The sequence below is a fragment of the Hemiscyllium ocellatum genome, chromosome 17, assembly GCF_020745735.1.
Source record: "Hemiscyllium ocellatum isolate sHemOce1 chromosome 17, sHemOce1.pat.X.cur, whole genome shotgun sequence".
NCBI lineage: Eukaryota > Metazoa > Chordata > Chondrichthyes > Orectolobiformes > Hemiscylliidae > Hemiscyllium > Hemiscyllium ocellatum.
In genome coordinates this window covers 2,227,398-2,244,229 of record NC_083417.1, presented here as the reverse complement: position 1 = coordinate 2,244,229, position 16,832 = coordinate 2,227,398, and the positions used below count along the sequence as shown (strand labels likewise).

Genomic DNA, 16,832 nt, shown 5'->3' with positions numbered 1-16,832 from the left:
TGGAGTATTGTGTAGAGTTCTGGTTACCACACTATTGGAAGGACATAATCGCTCTGGAGTGAGTCCAATGAAGATTTATTGGAATGTTGCCAAGGCTGGAGAATTGTAGCTATGGGGAGAGACTGGAGAGGTTGGGATTGTTTTCCTTGGAACAGAGAAGGCTGAGGGGGTGACATATGTTAGAGGTTTACAAAATTCTGAGGGGTAGAGATAGTGACAGGAGGAAGCAGTTTCCCTTGTCAGAGTCTAAAAGCCAAGTGTCATAGATTCAAGGTAAGTGGCAATAGGATTAGAAGAGACATGAGGAAATAAAATTTCTTTATCATGTGCACAAGGGGTGGGCGGATGTCTGGAATTCCCTGGATCTGCAGCCGAAGTACTGTAAACCACCCCTCCCCATGTACCCACCTGCCCCTCCCAATGTACCCACCTGCCCCTCCCAATGTACCCACCTGCCCCTCCCCATGTACCAAACTGCCCCTCCCCATGTACCCACCTGCCCCTCCCCATGTACCCACCTGCCCCTCCCCATGTACCAAACTGCCCCACCCCATGTACCCATCTGCCCCCACCAGGTGCCCACCTGCCCCACCCCATGTGCCCACCTGCCCCTCCCCATGTGCCCACCTGCCCCTCCGCATGTGCCCACCTGCCCCTCCGCATGTATCCACCTGCCCCTCCCCATGTACCCACCTGCCCCTCCCCATGTACCAAACTGCCCCACCCCATGTACCCATCTGCCCCACCCCATGTACCCACCTGCCCCACCCCATGTACCCACCTGCCCCTCCCCATGTGCCCACCTGCCCCACCACATGTACCCACCTGCCCCACCACATGTGCCCACCTGCCCCTCCCCATGTACCAAACTGCCCCACCCCATGTACCCATCTGCCCCCACCAGGTGCCCACCTGCCCCTCCCCATGTGCCCACCTGCCCCTCCACATGTGCCCACCTGCCCCTCCCCATGTATCCACCTGCCCCTCCCCATGTATCCACCTGCCCCTCCCCAGGTTCCCACCTGCCCCTCCCCAGGTACCCACCTGCTACTCCCCAGATGCCCCTGTGCCCCTCCCCATGTACCCACCTGCCCCTCCCCATTACCCACCTGCCCCTGCCCCTCCCCAGGTGCCCACCTGCCCCTCCTAATTTCTTGCTGTTTCTGTAAACGACCTTTTGATGCACTACATCACCCCAGTCCCCACTGCCCCTCGGGGGGGGGGGGGCAAACAGAACATCGTTTCTGCAGCAAAGGCGCTGGAATTGAAAGGGCCTGAGTGAGCCCCGAGTGAGCACCGTCTGCAGCCCCATGGGCTGAAGAAGGAAAGGAGTGACCGGCAACTGGGAAACTTTCAACAGTGAGGTAACACGAGTTCAGAGGCAGTACGTTCCTGTTGGTGTGAAGGGTAAGGCTGGCAGGAGTAGGGGATACCAGATGACTAGAGATATCAAGGCTCTGCTCAGGAATAAGGAGGAGGCATTTGTGAGGTATAGACAGCTGGGATCAAGTGACTCCCTTGAGGAGTATCGGGGGTGTAGGAGTATACTTAGGAGGGAAAGCGGGAGGACAGAAAGGGGACATGAGATAGCTTTGGCAGATAAGGTTAAGGAGCTTCCAAAGAGATCTATAAATATATTAAGGCTAAAAAGAATAACTCGAGAGACAATAAGGGCCCTTAATGATCAACAAGGCCATCTATGTGTGGAACCACAGGAGATGGATGAGATACTAAACAAAGATTTCTCATCACTATTTACCGTGGAGAAGGACATGGAAGAGACATATTACAGAAGAGGTGCTGCTGGAGATCTTAAAACACATCAAGGTAGATAAATCCCTGGGCCCTGACCAGGTGTATCCCAGGATCTTGTGGGAAGCTAGGGAAGACACTGCAGGGCCCCTAGCAGAGATATTTGTCTCGACAGCCACAGGTGAGACACTAGAAGCCGGGACAGTAGCTAATGTTATCCCATTATTTAAGAAAGGCTGGAAGGAGAAACCAGGGAACTGTGGACTGGTGAGCCTGATGTCAGGGCTGGAAACATCGTTGGAGGATCAATATGGATTTGCAAAAGCAAGCACTGACCAGGGGATAATCAGCAAGGCTTTGTGTGTGGGAAATCACGGCTCACTAACTCGACTGAGATTTTTGAAGTTGTGACCAAGGAGATGGAGGAAGGCACAGCGGTAGGTGTTGTCTACCTGGAGTTTAGCAAGACCTTCAGTCAGGTACCACACAGGAGGCTGCCTAGTAGGGTTATATGACATGGGGTCCAGGGGAACTAGTCAATCAGATACAAACTTGGTTTTGACAGAAGGAGACAGAGGGTGGTGGGAGAGGAATATTGATGGGGTGGAGAGTGCTGCATGAGTGGGTTCTGTGCATCTGGGGACTGAGTGAGTTTACTGAGTGTCAGAGTACGTGCACGTTCTGCGGCCTGGAGGAGATGGTGTTTCATGTGAGTGTTGAGTGTGTCTGTTTACGGGCCCCTTATTAAGATTTTAAAAGGGCTCCTGCTGGAAGTTTGGTTGCAATGCAGCCCCATTCTCCTGAACTACAGGCATCCAGTGAGGGTGGGGGGGGAGCAGACATGTCTCCAGACCTCCTCGTGACTTTACTCCTGGGCCTGACCAAGATGGCCATTAACAGGTCCAGATAGCAGGCGGGAGAGGGGCTTGTTGTCTCTGGTCTACCCCTTTGTCACAGTTACATCTGTGCTTAGGTGAAGACTATAGCAGGAGCATCTGGTGCTCACTGACACAGTGGGGGGCCTGTCATGACTCTGGGCAGCATTGTGGGAGCTGGGCAGCATCACCAGCTCTGAGGAATGTTATTTTGATTTGGTAGTGTCCATTTCTGTTCAATTTTCGATGTTAGTGTTTGTTCTCGGTTTTGTTTTCATCAATGTTGGACCTCAGGGAAGAGGCAAAGGGGACTTTGTCTGTCCTGGGTGTGCCTGATCGGGATGGAGTAGGGATTTGATTTTGATTGAGTTGAGGAAGGTTTAATTTACATCTTGGCCCCTTGTGCTTCCAGCCCCAGGACTGGATACTGGGGACAGAGGAAAGGGAGAGACTGCTTTCTTTCTTTATTTATTTTTGTTTCTCCACAAATAACAGACTTCATTTTTGTTTGAGAAAATCGAGAAAACTTGCCTTCGGTTTCAGACAAACACCCGTGTATTGCTCTGTACTTCAGCCACTGCTGTTCCTATCCTGGGAGGGGCTGATTGGGCGTAGTGACAGGGACACTCTGCTTTTTCTGTTTATATCATTTGTTTCAAGGAATAGAAGGTTGTTTTTCAGACTGGAGGCCTGTGACCAGTGGAGTGCCACAAGGATCGGTGCTGGGTCCTCTACTTGTCATCATTTATATAAATGATTTGGATGCGAGCGTGAGAGGTACAGTTAGTAAGTTTAAAGATGACATCAAAATTGGAGGTGTAGTGAACAACGAAGAGGGTTACCTCAGATTATAATGGGTTGTTGACCAGATGGGCCAGTGGGGCTGGGGAGTGGCAGATGGAGTTTAATTTAAACAAATATGAGGCGTTGCACTTTGGAAAAGCAAATCAGGGCAGGACTTCTACACTTAATGGAAAGGTTCTGGGGAATGTTGCTGAAGAGAGACCTAGGGCTTCAGGTACATAGTTCCTTGAAAGTGGAGTCGCAGGTAGCTAGGATAGTGAAGAATGCGTTTGGTATGCTTTCCTTTATTGGTCAGTGCATTGAGTACAGGAGTTGGGAGGTCATGTTGCAGCTGTACAGGATGTTAGTTCAGCCACTTTTGAAATACTGCAGTCAGTTCTGGTCTCCCTGCTATAGGAAGGATGTTGTTAAAGTTAAGAGGGTGCAGAGAAGATTTACAAGGATGTTGCTGGGGCTGGGGGATTTGAGTTATAAGGAGAAGCTTAAAGGCTGGTGCTAAATTCCCTGGAGCATTGGAGGTTGAGGATGGACCCCTTAGGGGTATATAAAATATTGAGGGGTATAATGTGGAGGAAATGGAGTGTACAAAGTTAAAAATCACACAACATCAGGTTATAGTCCAACAGGTATATTTGGAAGCACTAGCTTTCAGACCGACGCTCCTTCATCAGTTAGCGAGATATAGCGAATGGCTTCGGTCTTTTCCCCATAGTAAGGGAGTCCAAAATGAGAGGGCATAAGTTTAAGGTGAGAGGGGAAAAGTTTTAAAGAGGCCTAAGGGTAACTTTTTCACAATTATGGAACAAATGTCCAGAGCAAGTGGTAGATGCAGGTGGTTACAATTAAAAGAGTTTTGGACATGCACATGAATAGGAAATGTTTCAATTGCAGAATATTGGGACTAGATTAATTTTGGATATCTGGTCGGCATGGACAAGTTGGACTGAGGGGTCTGTTCCGTGCTGTACATCTCTCTGACTGGATGAATCTGTGAGTTGTTAGTCCCTGGTTCTCTTGCCCAGGGAGCAGTGGAGGCTGGATCACTCAACGCTAAGTCAGTCAGAGTTTGGATCAATGTGGGAGAACAGGGTCATGGAGGGGTCAGTCAAAGTGACAGTCCGATCAGCCATTATCCCAACAAACGAGGCAGCAGATTCAAAGGAGCGAATGGCCTTCTCCTGACCTGTTTTTTGAGTTTCTTGTGAAGGAGACGGAGTATCAGAGTTGGGATCGTGGTCAGCAGACTGAGTAACCATATCCCCCCAGGGACTGTGGTGGGTCTCCAACTATTCATTGCTAATGATTAATGACTTTGATCAAGGAATGGAAAGCAATACATCCGAATTTATCAAAACCACAAAGGGAGGTCACATTATAAGCAGCATGGACAGAATGCAGAATTGCAGAGATGTTGACAGATGAATGGGCAAAACTGTGGCAAATGGATTTCACCTGAGACACATGAGCAGTTTCAAATCTGAGTTAAAAGGAATAGAACCAGGTATGTTCTAAAAGGTGAAAAGCTGAAACAGTGGCGGAGGTTGGGGAGGTGATGGTCTCATGGTATTATCCCCAGATTATTCATCCAGTGACCCAGGCAATGTTTCGGGGACCTGCCTTCAAATCCTGTCATGGTGGAGTCACGAGTTTAATGGCATGAAACCATTGCCATTTGCCAACCCCCCCCCGGTTCACTAATGTCCTTCAGGTAAGGGAACATCTGGCCTACATGTGACTCCAACCCCACAGCAATGTGGTTCAGCCGTAACTGTCCTCTGGGTAATAAGGATGGGTCATCAATACAGCCCTGACAAGAGGATGGGAATGGATTGCTGGTTTTTATACGTAGAGATTGAAGAGGCAGAGGTCACACCTCACTGAAACCCTCCCACCCCTAAACACGCATGCGCATGAATGCACACACACACACACACACACACACATACACACACACACACACACACACACACTCTCTCACTCTCATACACCATCACACACTTACATACCTACACACAGACCCACATACACACTCACAAACACACACACACAGACTCACACACATACACAATCTCTCACATTCTCACACACACACATACAATCTCTCACACACACACACACAGACACATACACACTCTTACGTTCTCACACACACTCTCACACATAGACACACCTACACAATCTCACACACACATAGACACACTCTCACACACACAATCTCACACACAGACACACACACACTCACACACACTCACACGTCCTCACAATACAGACACACACTCACATACGTAGACACACATACTCACACACTCTCTCTCACACACAGACACACACTCTCTCTCACACAATCTCACACAGACACACACTAACACGTCCTCTCACACACACACACACACGCTCTCACACACATACAGACACACACTCACATACATACAGACACGCATACACACACACACACACACACACACACACACACATCCTGTGCAATCCCCGTGGTGACAGTAACCTCAGCCTTTGAGATGCTGAGACCTTTGGAGGGTTGACCTTTGAGGCCACATGGGGAGAATGCGGTGAGAGGAAGGCTGCAGTCACTTTTGATGGGGTTGTCCTAAAACCCTCCAAACAGCCAGCGGGTGACAGGGGAACAGAAATTGTGGGAAAATGTGAAATCAACAGGATTGTTGAGGTGGGTGACGTGAACTTCCCTCTGTTGACTGGAACCTGCTCAGTGCCAGAGCGATATGTAAATAGCCCAAACTGGGAAAGAGTAGACCTGGTACTAGGAATGGGTTCAGCCAGGTGATCAAACCTTCATTGGGAGCATTTTAAGTTACTTCTGGATAAGGGTAAACCTTGTTCTCGGGTGAAATAACTAAACTTGGTGAAGGTTAATCATCACTATATTAGGTGGGGACTGAGGAATGTAGATTGAAGGGGGATGTTTGAGGATAAATCCACATCTAGCACTTAGGAATCTTTTAAAATCCAGCTCATTAAAGTTAAAGACCAGCACGTTCCTGTGAAAATGGAGGATAAGGGTGACAAAATCCAGGAATCTTGAATGATAAGAGAAATTGAGAGCTTAGTCAAAAAGAAAAAGGATATGTAAGGTTTAGGAAGCTAAGGACAGAGAGAGCACTCAAAGAGGAATACAATGAAAACAGAAAATAACTCAAACAAGGAATTAGAAAGACTAAAAGGATCCATGAAATAACTTTGGCAAACAGGATTAAGGAAAACCCTGAGGAGTTTTAAAGATATATAAGGAGCGAGTGAGCAGCTAGGGAAAGGGTAGATCCATATAAGGACAAAGGAGGGAAGTTATACAGAGAGCTGGAGGAAGTGGGTGAGGTCCTTAATGAGGTCACCCTTAAAGTGAGGTCCTTGGTGTCAATATTCACAAGAAAGGGACATGGTGGATGGTCAGTTACGGGAGGGATACGTTGATATTGTATGGAATAACAAGATAAAAAAAGAGGAGGTGCTGGGGTCTCGAAGTCTCCAGAAGCTGATGGGATCTATCCCAGAATACTGAGGGAAGCAGGTAAGGACATTGCTGGGGACATGTACAAAACCTTGTATCCTCTTTAGTCACAGCAGAAGGCCCAGGGGACTGGAGAATAGCTAATGCTGTTCCTTTGTTTAAGGACAACAGGAATAATCCGGGAAATTACATCAGTGAGGGGGAAATTATTGGAGAAGATTCTTAGAGACAAGATTCACTCACATTTGGAAAAATATGGCCTAATTAGCGATAGGCAGCATGGCTTGGGTGAGGAGGTCTTGTCTCTCAGACATTAGGGTGAAGGGGAAGGCTGGTAGGTACAGGGAATGCTGGGTGACTAAAGACATTGAGGGTTTGGTTAAGAAAAAGAAGGAAGCACATGTCAGGTATAGACAGGATAGATCGAGTGAATCCAGAGAAGAGTATAAAGGCAGTAGGAGTGTACTTAAGAGGGAAATCAGGAGGGCAAAATGGGGGCATGAGATAGCTTTGGCAAATAGAATTAAGGAGAATCCAAAGGGATTTTACAAATACATTAAGGACAAAAGGGTAACTAGGGAGAGAATGGGTCCCCTTAAAGATGAGCAATGCAGCCTTTGTGTAGAGCTGCAGAAAATGGGGGAGATACTAAATGAATATTTTGCAACAGTATTTACTGTGGAAAAGGATATGGAAGATATAGACTGTAGAGAAATAGATGGTGACACCTTGCAAAATGTCCAGATTACAGAGGAGGAAGTGCTGGATGTCTTGAAACGGTTAAAGGTGGATAAATCCCCAGGATCAGGTGTACCTGAGAACTCTGTGGGAAGCTAGAGAAGTGATTGCTGGGCCTCTTGCTGAGATATTTGTATCATCGATAGTCACAGGTGAGGTGTCACAAGACTGGAGGTTGGCAAACGTGGTGCCACTGTTTAAGAAAGGTGGTAAAGACAAGCCATGGAGCTATAGACCGGTGAGCCTGACCTCAGTGGTGGGCAAGTTGTTGGAGGGGATCCTGAGGGACAGGATATACATGTATTTGGAAAGGCAAGGGCTGATTGGGGATAGTCAACATGGCTTTGTGCTTGGGAAATCATGTCTCACAAACTTGATTGAGTTTTTTGAAGAAGTAACAAAGAGGATTGATGAGGGCAGAGCAGTAGATGTGATCTATATGGACTTCAGTAAGGTGTTTGACAAGGTTCCCTATGGGAGACTGGTTAGCAAGGTTAGATCTCACGGAATACAGGCAGAACTAGCCATTTGGATACAGAACTGGCTCAAAGGTAGAAGACAGAGGGTGGTGGTGGAGGGTTGTTTTTCAGACTGGAGGCCTGTGACCAGTGGAGTGCCACAAGGATCGGTGCTGGGTCCTCTACTTTTTGTCATTTACATAAATGATTTGGATGTGAGCATAAGAGGTACACTTAGTAAGTTTGCAGATGACACCATTTGATTTCACTTGAACGTCACAGGCTGAGGGGTGACCTGACAGAAGTTTACAAAATTATGAGAGCATGCATAGAATGGACAGTCCGAGTCTTTCTCCCTGGGGGAAATATCAATTACTAGGAGACAGGGGTTAAGGTGAAAGGGGGAAGGTTTAAAGGAGATGCAGGTGTATTTTTTCACACAGAGGTTAGTAAGTGCCTGGAATGCGCTGTCCGAGGACGTGGTAGAAGCTGATACATTACCAACAGGCATTTTGATGATACATGAATAGACAGGGAAGAGAGAGAGAGGTGGACTGCATGGGGCAAAAGGTTTTTAGTTTAGAATGGCACCATGTATTGGTGCAGGCTTGGTGGGTCCGTGGGCCTGTTCCTGTGCTGTACTGTTCATTGTTCTAGTGATAGATTGGCTGCAGGGGTTAAATGATGGCGTGAGATTGCAGAGAGAAGGAATTAGTCTCTGGATACAAGAAGGTTAATGTGGCGATTTAATTGAACCTTTCAACACATTAAGCAGGCAGGCCGGGTAGGCAGAGAGAAACAACTTCCAGTGATCAGGAGTCAAGGACAAAGGAACATTGTTAGAAGTTAGAGTCAGACCCTTCAGGAACAGGAACGGGCTATTCAACCTCACAAGAAAAATGAGGAAAAAATATCAACACACAGAGACATGGAAGTTTGGGATTCTCTTTGGAAAATGGCACTTGATGTTAAATTAATTGTTAATTTTACGTGGGAGTTTGTCGGTGTTTGCATTAAGGAATATAGGGTCAGGTCAGGTTTGTGAAGATGGGGGATGGATTAGTCATGAACTCACTGAATGGCCTCCCCTCATTTGATTCAGAAGTTTCAGGAAACTCATGATAAAAATCATTTTGAGGCGAATCGAGGCTCAGGAATACCCTGTGTCCTGGTAGGGACACTGTGAGTCTCAGTGACCAGTTCTGTCAAAGACAAGGAACTGCATGAAAAATGTCTTGTTTGTCAATGTTGAGCAGTGTTGGTGCCAAGGGAACTCAGCATCATCTGTATGTAGAGCCAGGAGCCCGGGCATCTGCACTCTTAGTAACTCCATGTGACAAGCCCCTAGCAACCCAGCTCTGATCATTCAGTTCTGGTTAAGGAGCTGCCCTGGGACTGGTCCAACCAATCCTGATACTTGGTAAAATGACCTTGAGAATGACCTCACTTCCACCGACTCTGTACTGCTCAGGGAACAGACCTCTGCCCTCGTCAGCAGTTAGTGTTAAACAACATTGATTGGACTAACTGAGTGTGAGTAACAAATGCAGAAGTTCTGAACTCCCCCACCCCCGGGATAAGGCCTTGTCTATTTTATCCTATCCCTGCCTCTCGTGATTTTATAAACCTCTGTAAGGTCAGTCCTCAGCCTCCTACGCTGCAGTGAAAAACATCCCAGTCTATCTAACCTTTCTTTATAACTCTATCTGTCCAATCCCAGCAACATCCTGGTAAATCTTTCCTGCCCCCTTTCTCCTTTCCTACTATAGGGAGACCAGAATTGAACGCAGTATTCCAGAAGTGGCCTCACCAATATCCTGTACAGCCGCAACATGACCTCCCAACTCCTGTACTCAAAGCACTGACCAATTAAGGCAAGCGTACCAAAGCCCTTCCTCACCACCCAAACCCCTATTTGGGAACTTCAATAAGCGATAGTACCAGCAGTGAGGGGCCAGAAGGCCTCATTATGTGCTGTGACAGAGTGTGAATGTTTGATGATTATAACGTCTGTGTCCTTTCCATAGGGAATATCATTGGTTCGGGAATTTTCATCTCCCCGAAAGGAGTCCTGGAGCATGCTGGTTCTGTGGGCCTGGCTCTGATTATCTGGATGCTGGCTGGGTTCATCACAGTGATCGGTTCCCTGTGTTACGCTGAGCTTGGAGTCACCATAACCAAGTCGGGAGGAGACTACACTTACGTCAAGACTGTGTTCGGAGGATTACCGGGGTATCTGCGAGTTCTCACAATACTTGGGGATTACCGGGGTATCTGCGAGTTCTCACAGTACTTGGGGATTACCGGGGTATCTGCGAATTCTCACAGTACTTGGGGATTACCGGGGTATCTGCAGTGTTCAGGGATTTTTAAAAATTCATTCATGGGACATGGATGTCACTGCCTGAGCCCAGTATTTATTGCCCGACCCTAGTTGCCCCTTGAGAAGGTGGGGGTGAGTTGCCTTCTTGAACCGCTGCAGTCCATGTGCTGTGGGTAGACCCACACAGTGCCCTTAGGGAGGGGATTCCATTATCGGGACCCAGTGACGCTGAAGGAATGGGATATACTTCCAAGTCAGGATGGTGAGGGGCTTGGAGGGGAACTTGCAGGGGGTGGTGTTCCCATGTACCTGCTGCCCTTGTCCTTCAGGATGGAAGGAGCTGGGTTTGGAAGGTGCTGTCTGAGGGTCTTTGCTGAGTTTCTGCAGTGCATCTTGTAGATGGTACACACTGCTGCTACTGAGCGTCGGTGGGGGAGGGAGGGGGTGTTTGTGGATGTGGTGCCAATCAAGAGGGGACTGCTTTATCCTGGATGGTGTTGAGCTCCTTGAGTGATGTTGGAGCTGCCCCCATCCAGGGCAAGTTGGAAGTATTCCATCCCACTCCTGACTTGTGCCTTGTAGATGGTGGACAGGCTTTGGGGAGTCAGGAGGTGGAGGTGCCGGTGTTGGACTGGGGTGTACAAAGTTAAAAATCACACAACAGGTGTATTTGGAAGTACAAGCTTTCGGAGCGCGGCTCCTTTGTCAGGGAGCTAGTGGGGCAGGATCATAGGAAACAGAATTTATAGATAGCGAGTTTTGAGAAGATTTGTAGCTTAGGTTGAGGTTCTGGATGTAGGCTTGCTCACTGAGCTGGAAGGTTCATTTTCAGATGTTTCGTCACCATACTAGGTTACATTTTCAATGAAGATTAGAGTGTTGCTGGAAAAGCACAGCAGGTCAGGCAGCATTAAAGGAGCAGGAAAATCAACGTTTTGGGCAGGAATGTGCACTAGACACACCCAGACACAGACACAGACACAGATACAGACACACAGACACACAGACAGACACTTACACATAGAACAGAAACATAACAGCATAGTATAGGCCCTTCGGCCCTTGATGTTGTGCCGACCTGTGGGACCAATCTGAAACCAATCTATCTGACATTATTCCATTGCAAGACACTATCTTAGTGTCTTTGATGGTCTTCAGGAATTCTTGGGTGGAGTGAATGGAGTTACGTGAGTCTTCTACTAGGTGTTTTAGTCTTTGGTGTAGCTCCTTGGCCAGTCTGTAAGTTGCTGTTCCAGGTAGTGAGACTATGGGTCTGAGGGGGGGCTCCTGGGTTGTGAATTTTGGGTAATCCATTGAAGTGTGGTGTGTTGGACCCGTCTGGTTCCATTGTCATCCATACCTTTATCCAATGACCATTTAAATGCCCTTAAAGTTGGCGGGTCTACTACTGTTGCAGGCAGTGGGTTCCACGCCCCCTACTACTCTCTGAGTAAAGAAACTACCTCCCTGACATCTGTCTGATATGACCCCTCGTGTTAGCCTTCACCATACGAGGAAAAAGGCTCTCCCTGTCCACTCTCTCTAACCCTCTGATCATCTGATATGTCTCAATTAAGGCACCTCTCAGCCTGCTTCTCTCTAATGAAAACAGCCTCAAGTCCCTCAGCCTTTCCTCCTAAGACCTTCCCTCCAGACCAGAGTAAATCACCTCTGAACCCTTTCCAAAGTTTCCACATCCTTCCTATATAATGCAGTGACCAGAACTGTACCCAATACTCTCGGTTTGTTCAATACAGTAGTTCCCCCACCCCTCCCCCACCCCGTACCGCTGGGGGAAATGTTCCAGGTAAAAACAATGACTGCAGATGCTGGAAACCAGATTCTGGATCAGTGGTGCTGGAAGAGCACAGCAGTTCAGGCAGCATCCAACGAGCAGTGAAATCGACATTTCGGGTAAAAGCCCTTCATCAGGAATAAAGGCAGTGAGCCTGACACGTGGAGAGATAAACTAGAGGGAGGGTGGGGGTGGGGAGAGAGTAGCATAGAGTACAATGGATGAGTGGGGGAGGGGATGAAGGTGATAGGTCAGGGAGGAGAGGGTGGAGTGGATAGGTGGAATAGGAGCTAGGCAGGTAGGACAAGTCCGGACAGGTCATGGGGACAGTGCTGAGCTGGAAGTTTGGAACTAGGGTGAGGTGGGGGAAGGGGAAATGAGGAAACTGTTGAAGTCCACATTGATGCCCTGGGGTTGAAGTGTTCCGAGGCGGAAGATGAGGGGTTCTTCCTCCAGGCGTCTGGTGGTGAGGGAGCGGTAGTGAAGGAGGCCCAGGACCTCCATGTCCTCGGTAGAGTGGGAGGAGGAGTTGAAATGTTGGGCCACGGGGCGGTGTGGTTGATTGGTACGGGTGTCCCGGAGATGTTCCCTAAAGCGCTCTGCTAGGAGGCGTCCAGTCTCCCCAATGTAGAGGAGACCGCATCGGGAGCAACGGATACAATAAATGATATTAGTGGATGTGCAGGTAAAACTTTGATGGATGTGGAAGGCTCCTTTAGGGCCTTGGATGGAGGTGAGGGAGGAGGTGTGGGCACAGGTTTTACAGTTCCTGCGATGGCAGGGGAAGGTGCCAGGATGGGAGGGTGGGTTGTAGGGGGGCGTGGACCTGACCAGGTAGTCACGGAGGGAACGGTCTTTGCGGAAGGCGGAAAGGGGTGGGGAGGGAAATATATCCCTGGTGGTGGGGTCTGTTTGGAGGTAGCGGAAATGTCGGCGGATGATTTGGTTTATGCGAAGGTTGGTAGGGTGGAAGGTGAGCACCAGGGGCGTTCTGTCCTTGTTACGGTTGGAGGGGTGGGGTCTGAGGGCGGAGGTGCGGAATGTGGATGAGATGCGTTGGAGGGCATCTTTAACCACGTGGGAAGGGAAATTGCGGTCTCCAAAGAAGGAGGCCATCTGGTGTGTTCTGTAGTGGAACTGGTCCTCCTGGGAGCAGATATGGCGGAGGAGGAGGAATTGGGAATATGGGATGGCATTTTTGCAGAAGGTGGGGTGGGAAGAGGTGTAATCCAGGTAGCTGTGGGAGTCGGTGGGTTTGTAAAAAATGTTAGTGTCAAGTCAGTCGTCATTAATGGAGATAGAGAGGTCCAGGAAGGGGAGGGAGGTGTCAGAGATGGTTCAGGTAAATTTAAGGTCAGGGTGGAATGTGTTGGCAAAGTTGATGAATTGCTCAACCTCCTCGCGGGAGCATGAGGTGGCGCCAATGCAGTCAATGTAGCGGAGGAAGAGGTGGGGAGTGATGCCGGTGTAATTACGGAAGATCAACTGTTCTACGTAGCCAACAAAGAGACAGGCATAGCTGGGGCCCATACGGGTGCCCATGGCTACCCCTTTGGTCTGGAGGAAGTGGGAGGATTCAAAGGAGAAATTGTTAAGGGTGAGGACCAGTTCGGCCAAACGACTGAGAGTGTCGGTGGAAGGGGACTGTTGGGGATGTCGGGAGGGGAAGAAACAGAGGGCTTGGAGGCCCTGGTCATGGCGGATGGAGGTGTAGAGGAATTGGATATCCATGGTGAAGATGAGGCGTTGGGGGCCGGGGAAACTGACATCTTGGAGGAGGTGGAGGGCATGGGTGATGTCTCAAACGTATGTGGGGAGTTCCTGGACTAGGGGCATAGGACAGTGTCGAGGTACGCGGAGCTGAGTTCAGTGGGGCAGGAGCATGCTGAGACAATGGGTCAGCCAGGGTGGTCAGGCTTGTGGATCTTGGGAAGGACGGGGTTCCCAGAAAGGCCCTAAAGGAGCCTTCCACATCCATCAAAGTTTTACCTGCACATCCACTAATATCATTTATTGTATCCGTTGCTCCCGATGCGGTCTCCTCTACATTGGGGAGACTGGGCGCCTCCTAGCAGAACGCTTTAGGGAACATCTCCGGGACACCCGCACCAATCAACCACACCACCCCGTGGCCCAACATTTCAACTCCCCCTCCCACTCTGCTGAGGACATGGAGGTCCTGGGCCTCCTTCACCGCCGCTCCCTCACCACCAGACGCCTGGAGGAAGAACGCCTCATCTTCCGCCTCAGAACACTTCAACCCCAGGGCATCAATGTGGACTTCAACAGTTTCCTCATTTCCCCTCCCCCCACCTCATCCTAGTTCCAAACTTCCAGCTCAGCACTGTCCCCATGACTTGTCCGGACTTGTCCTACCTGCCTATCTCCTTTTCCACCTATCCACTCCACCCTCTCCTCCCTGACCTCTCACCTTCATCCCCTCCCCCACTCACCCATTATACTCCATGTTACTTTCTCCCCACCCCCACCCCCCTCTAGTTTATCTCTCCACGCTTCAGGCTCACTGCCTTTATTCCTGATGAAGGGCTTTTGCCCGAAACGTCAATTTCGCTGCCCGTTGGATGCTGCCTGAACTGCTGTGCTCTTCCAGCACCACTGATCCAGAATCTGGTTTCCAGCATCTGCAGTCATGGTTTTTACCTCGTTGATTTTAACCCTACTGTGAATCCTCTTGCAAGGATATCTGCCTTGAAGAAGTTTTCCTCCTCTCTCTACAAGAATCTCAGGGAGTCCCTTTCCCACTGCAACTCCCAGGTCATTTCCTCTGCCCTGAAGCTCTTACTTTCTCCCCACCCCCACCCTCCTCCAGCTTATCTCTCCACGCTTCAGGCTCACTGCCTTCATTCCTGATAAAGGGCTTTTGCCTGAAACATCGATTTCGCTGCTCGTTGGATGCTGCCTGACCTGCTGTGCTCTTCCAGCACCACTGATCCAGATTGCAAATAAACCTGTTGGACCCTAACCTGGTGTTGTGTGATTATTCGGCTTTTGGGGAGTCAGGAAGTGACACAGTGTTTATGTGATGAGTCCAATTCAGTTTCTGGTCAATGGTCATCCCACGGTGTTGGTAGTGGGGGATTCGGAGATGGTAACACTATTGGATGTTAAGAGGCAGTGGTCAGATTGTATCTTAATGGAGACTCGTGAGGCACAAAGTTACTTGTCACTTGTCAGCCCAGCCTGGTTATTGTCCAGATCTTGTTGCAATTGAAAATAGTCTAAGGAGTCAGAACTATCGCTTAACTTTGAACAAGTATCAGTGATCACCCCACCTCTGCCTGGTCGTGAGTTGCTAGATCTGTTTGAAGTCTGTCCCATTGAGCACGGTGATAGTGCCACACAATGGAGGGTATTCTCAATGTGAAGTCTCCACATGGACTGTGCGATGGTCACTCTTACTGATACTGTCATGGACAGATGTCTCTGCAGCCGGCAGATTGGTAAGGACGAGGTGAAGTAGGTTTTTCCCTCTTGCTGGTTCCCTCCCCAGCCTCGCAGCGACGTCCTTTAGGACTCGATCAGGAATGCTGCTGCTGAGCTGGTCTTGGTGATGGACAGCAAAGTCTCCCACCCAGAGGACAGAGAATGTTACAGCGCTGTACAGGCCCTTCAGCCCCTGGATGTTGTGCTGACCTGTGAAATTAATCTGATGCCCATCTAACCTACACCGTTCCATTATTATTCATATGTGTGTCCAATAACCATTTAAATGCCCTTAATGTCAGCGAGTCTACTACTGTTTCAGGCAGGCTGTTCCATGCCCCTACTACCCTGAGTAAAGAAACTACCCCTGATATCTGTCCTAAATCTATCACCCCTCAATTTAAAGCTATCTCCCCTGATGTTAGCCATCACCATGTGAGGAAAAGGCTTTCATTGTCCACCCTATCTCACCCTCTGTTTATCTTATAGGTCTCAATTAAGTCACCTCTCAACCACCTTCTCTCTAATGAAAACAGCCTCAGTTCCCTCAGCCTTTCCTCATAAGACCTTCCCTCCATACCAGGCAACATCCATGTAAATCTCCTCTGAGCCCTTTCCAAAGCATGTTTTGAGAAGATTTGTAGCTCAGGTTGGGGTTTTGGACGCAGGCTTGCTCGCTGAGCTGGAAGGTTCATTTCGTTACCTTAATAGGTAACATCTTCAGCAGACCTCATGCAACGCAATACTGAAAATTCCTACTTTCTATTTATATGTTTGGGTTTCTTTGGGTTGGTGATGTCATTTCCTGTGGTGAAGTCACTTCCTGTTCTTTTTCTCAGGGGGTGATAATTGGGGTCTAACGCGATGTGTATGTTGATAAAGTTCCAGTTGGAATTCCATGCTTCAAGGAATTCTTATGTGTCTCTCTGTTTGGCTTGTCCTAGGATGGATGTGTTGTCCCAGTCGAAGTGGTGAGGATTCTAGTGAGAGAGGGTCATGTCGTTTTGTGGCTGGTTGGTGTTCATGTATCCTGGTGGCTAGTTTTCTGCCTGTTTGTCCAATGTAGTGTTTGTTACAGTTCTCACATGGTATTTTGTAAATGACATTAGTTTTGCTTGTTGTCTGTATAGGGTCTTTCAAGTTCATCAGCTGCTGTTTTAGT

The 16,832-nt window shown here is 48.7% G+C and overlaps 1 protein-coding gene across 1 annotated transcript in view; it reads left to right on the top strand.

The window, feature by feature from the left end:
- Nucleotides 1-16,832, top strand: part of slc7a10a (solute carrier family 7 member 10a) — a 114,478-nt gene that overhangs the window by 58,096 nt on the left and 39,550 nt on the right. Inside the window, exons 2-3 of the mRNA XM_060838317.1 lie at nt 8,766-8,831; nt 10,112-10,340. Coding sequence (XP_060694300.1) covers nt 8,766-8,831; nt 10,112-10,340 — 295 coding nt within the window. The remainder of the gene's footprint in view (nt 1-8,765; nt 8,832-10,111; nt 10,341-16,832) is intronic.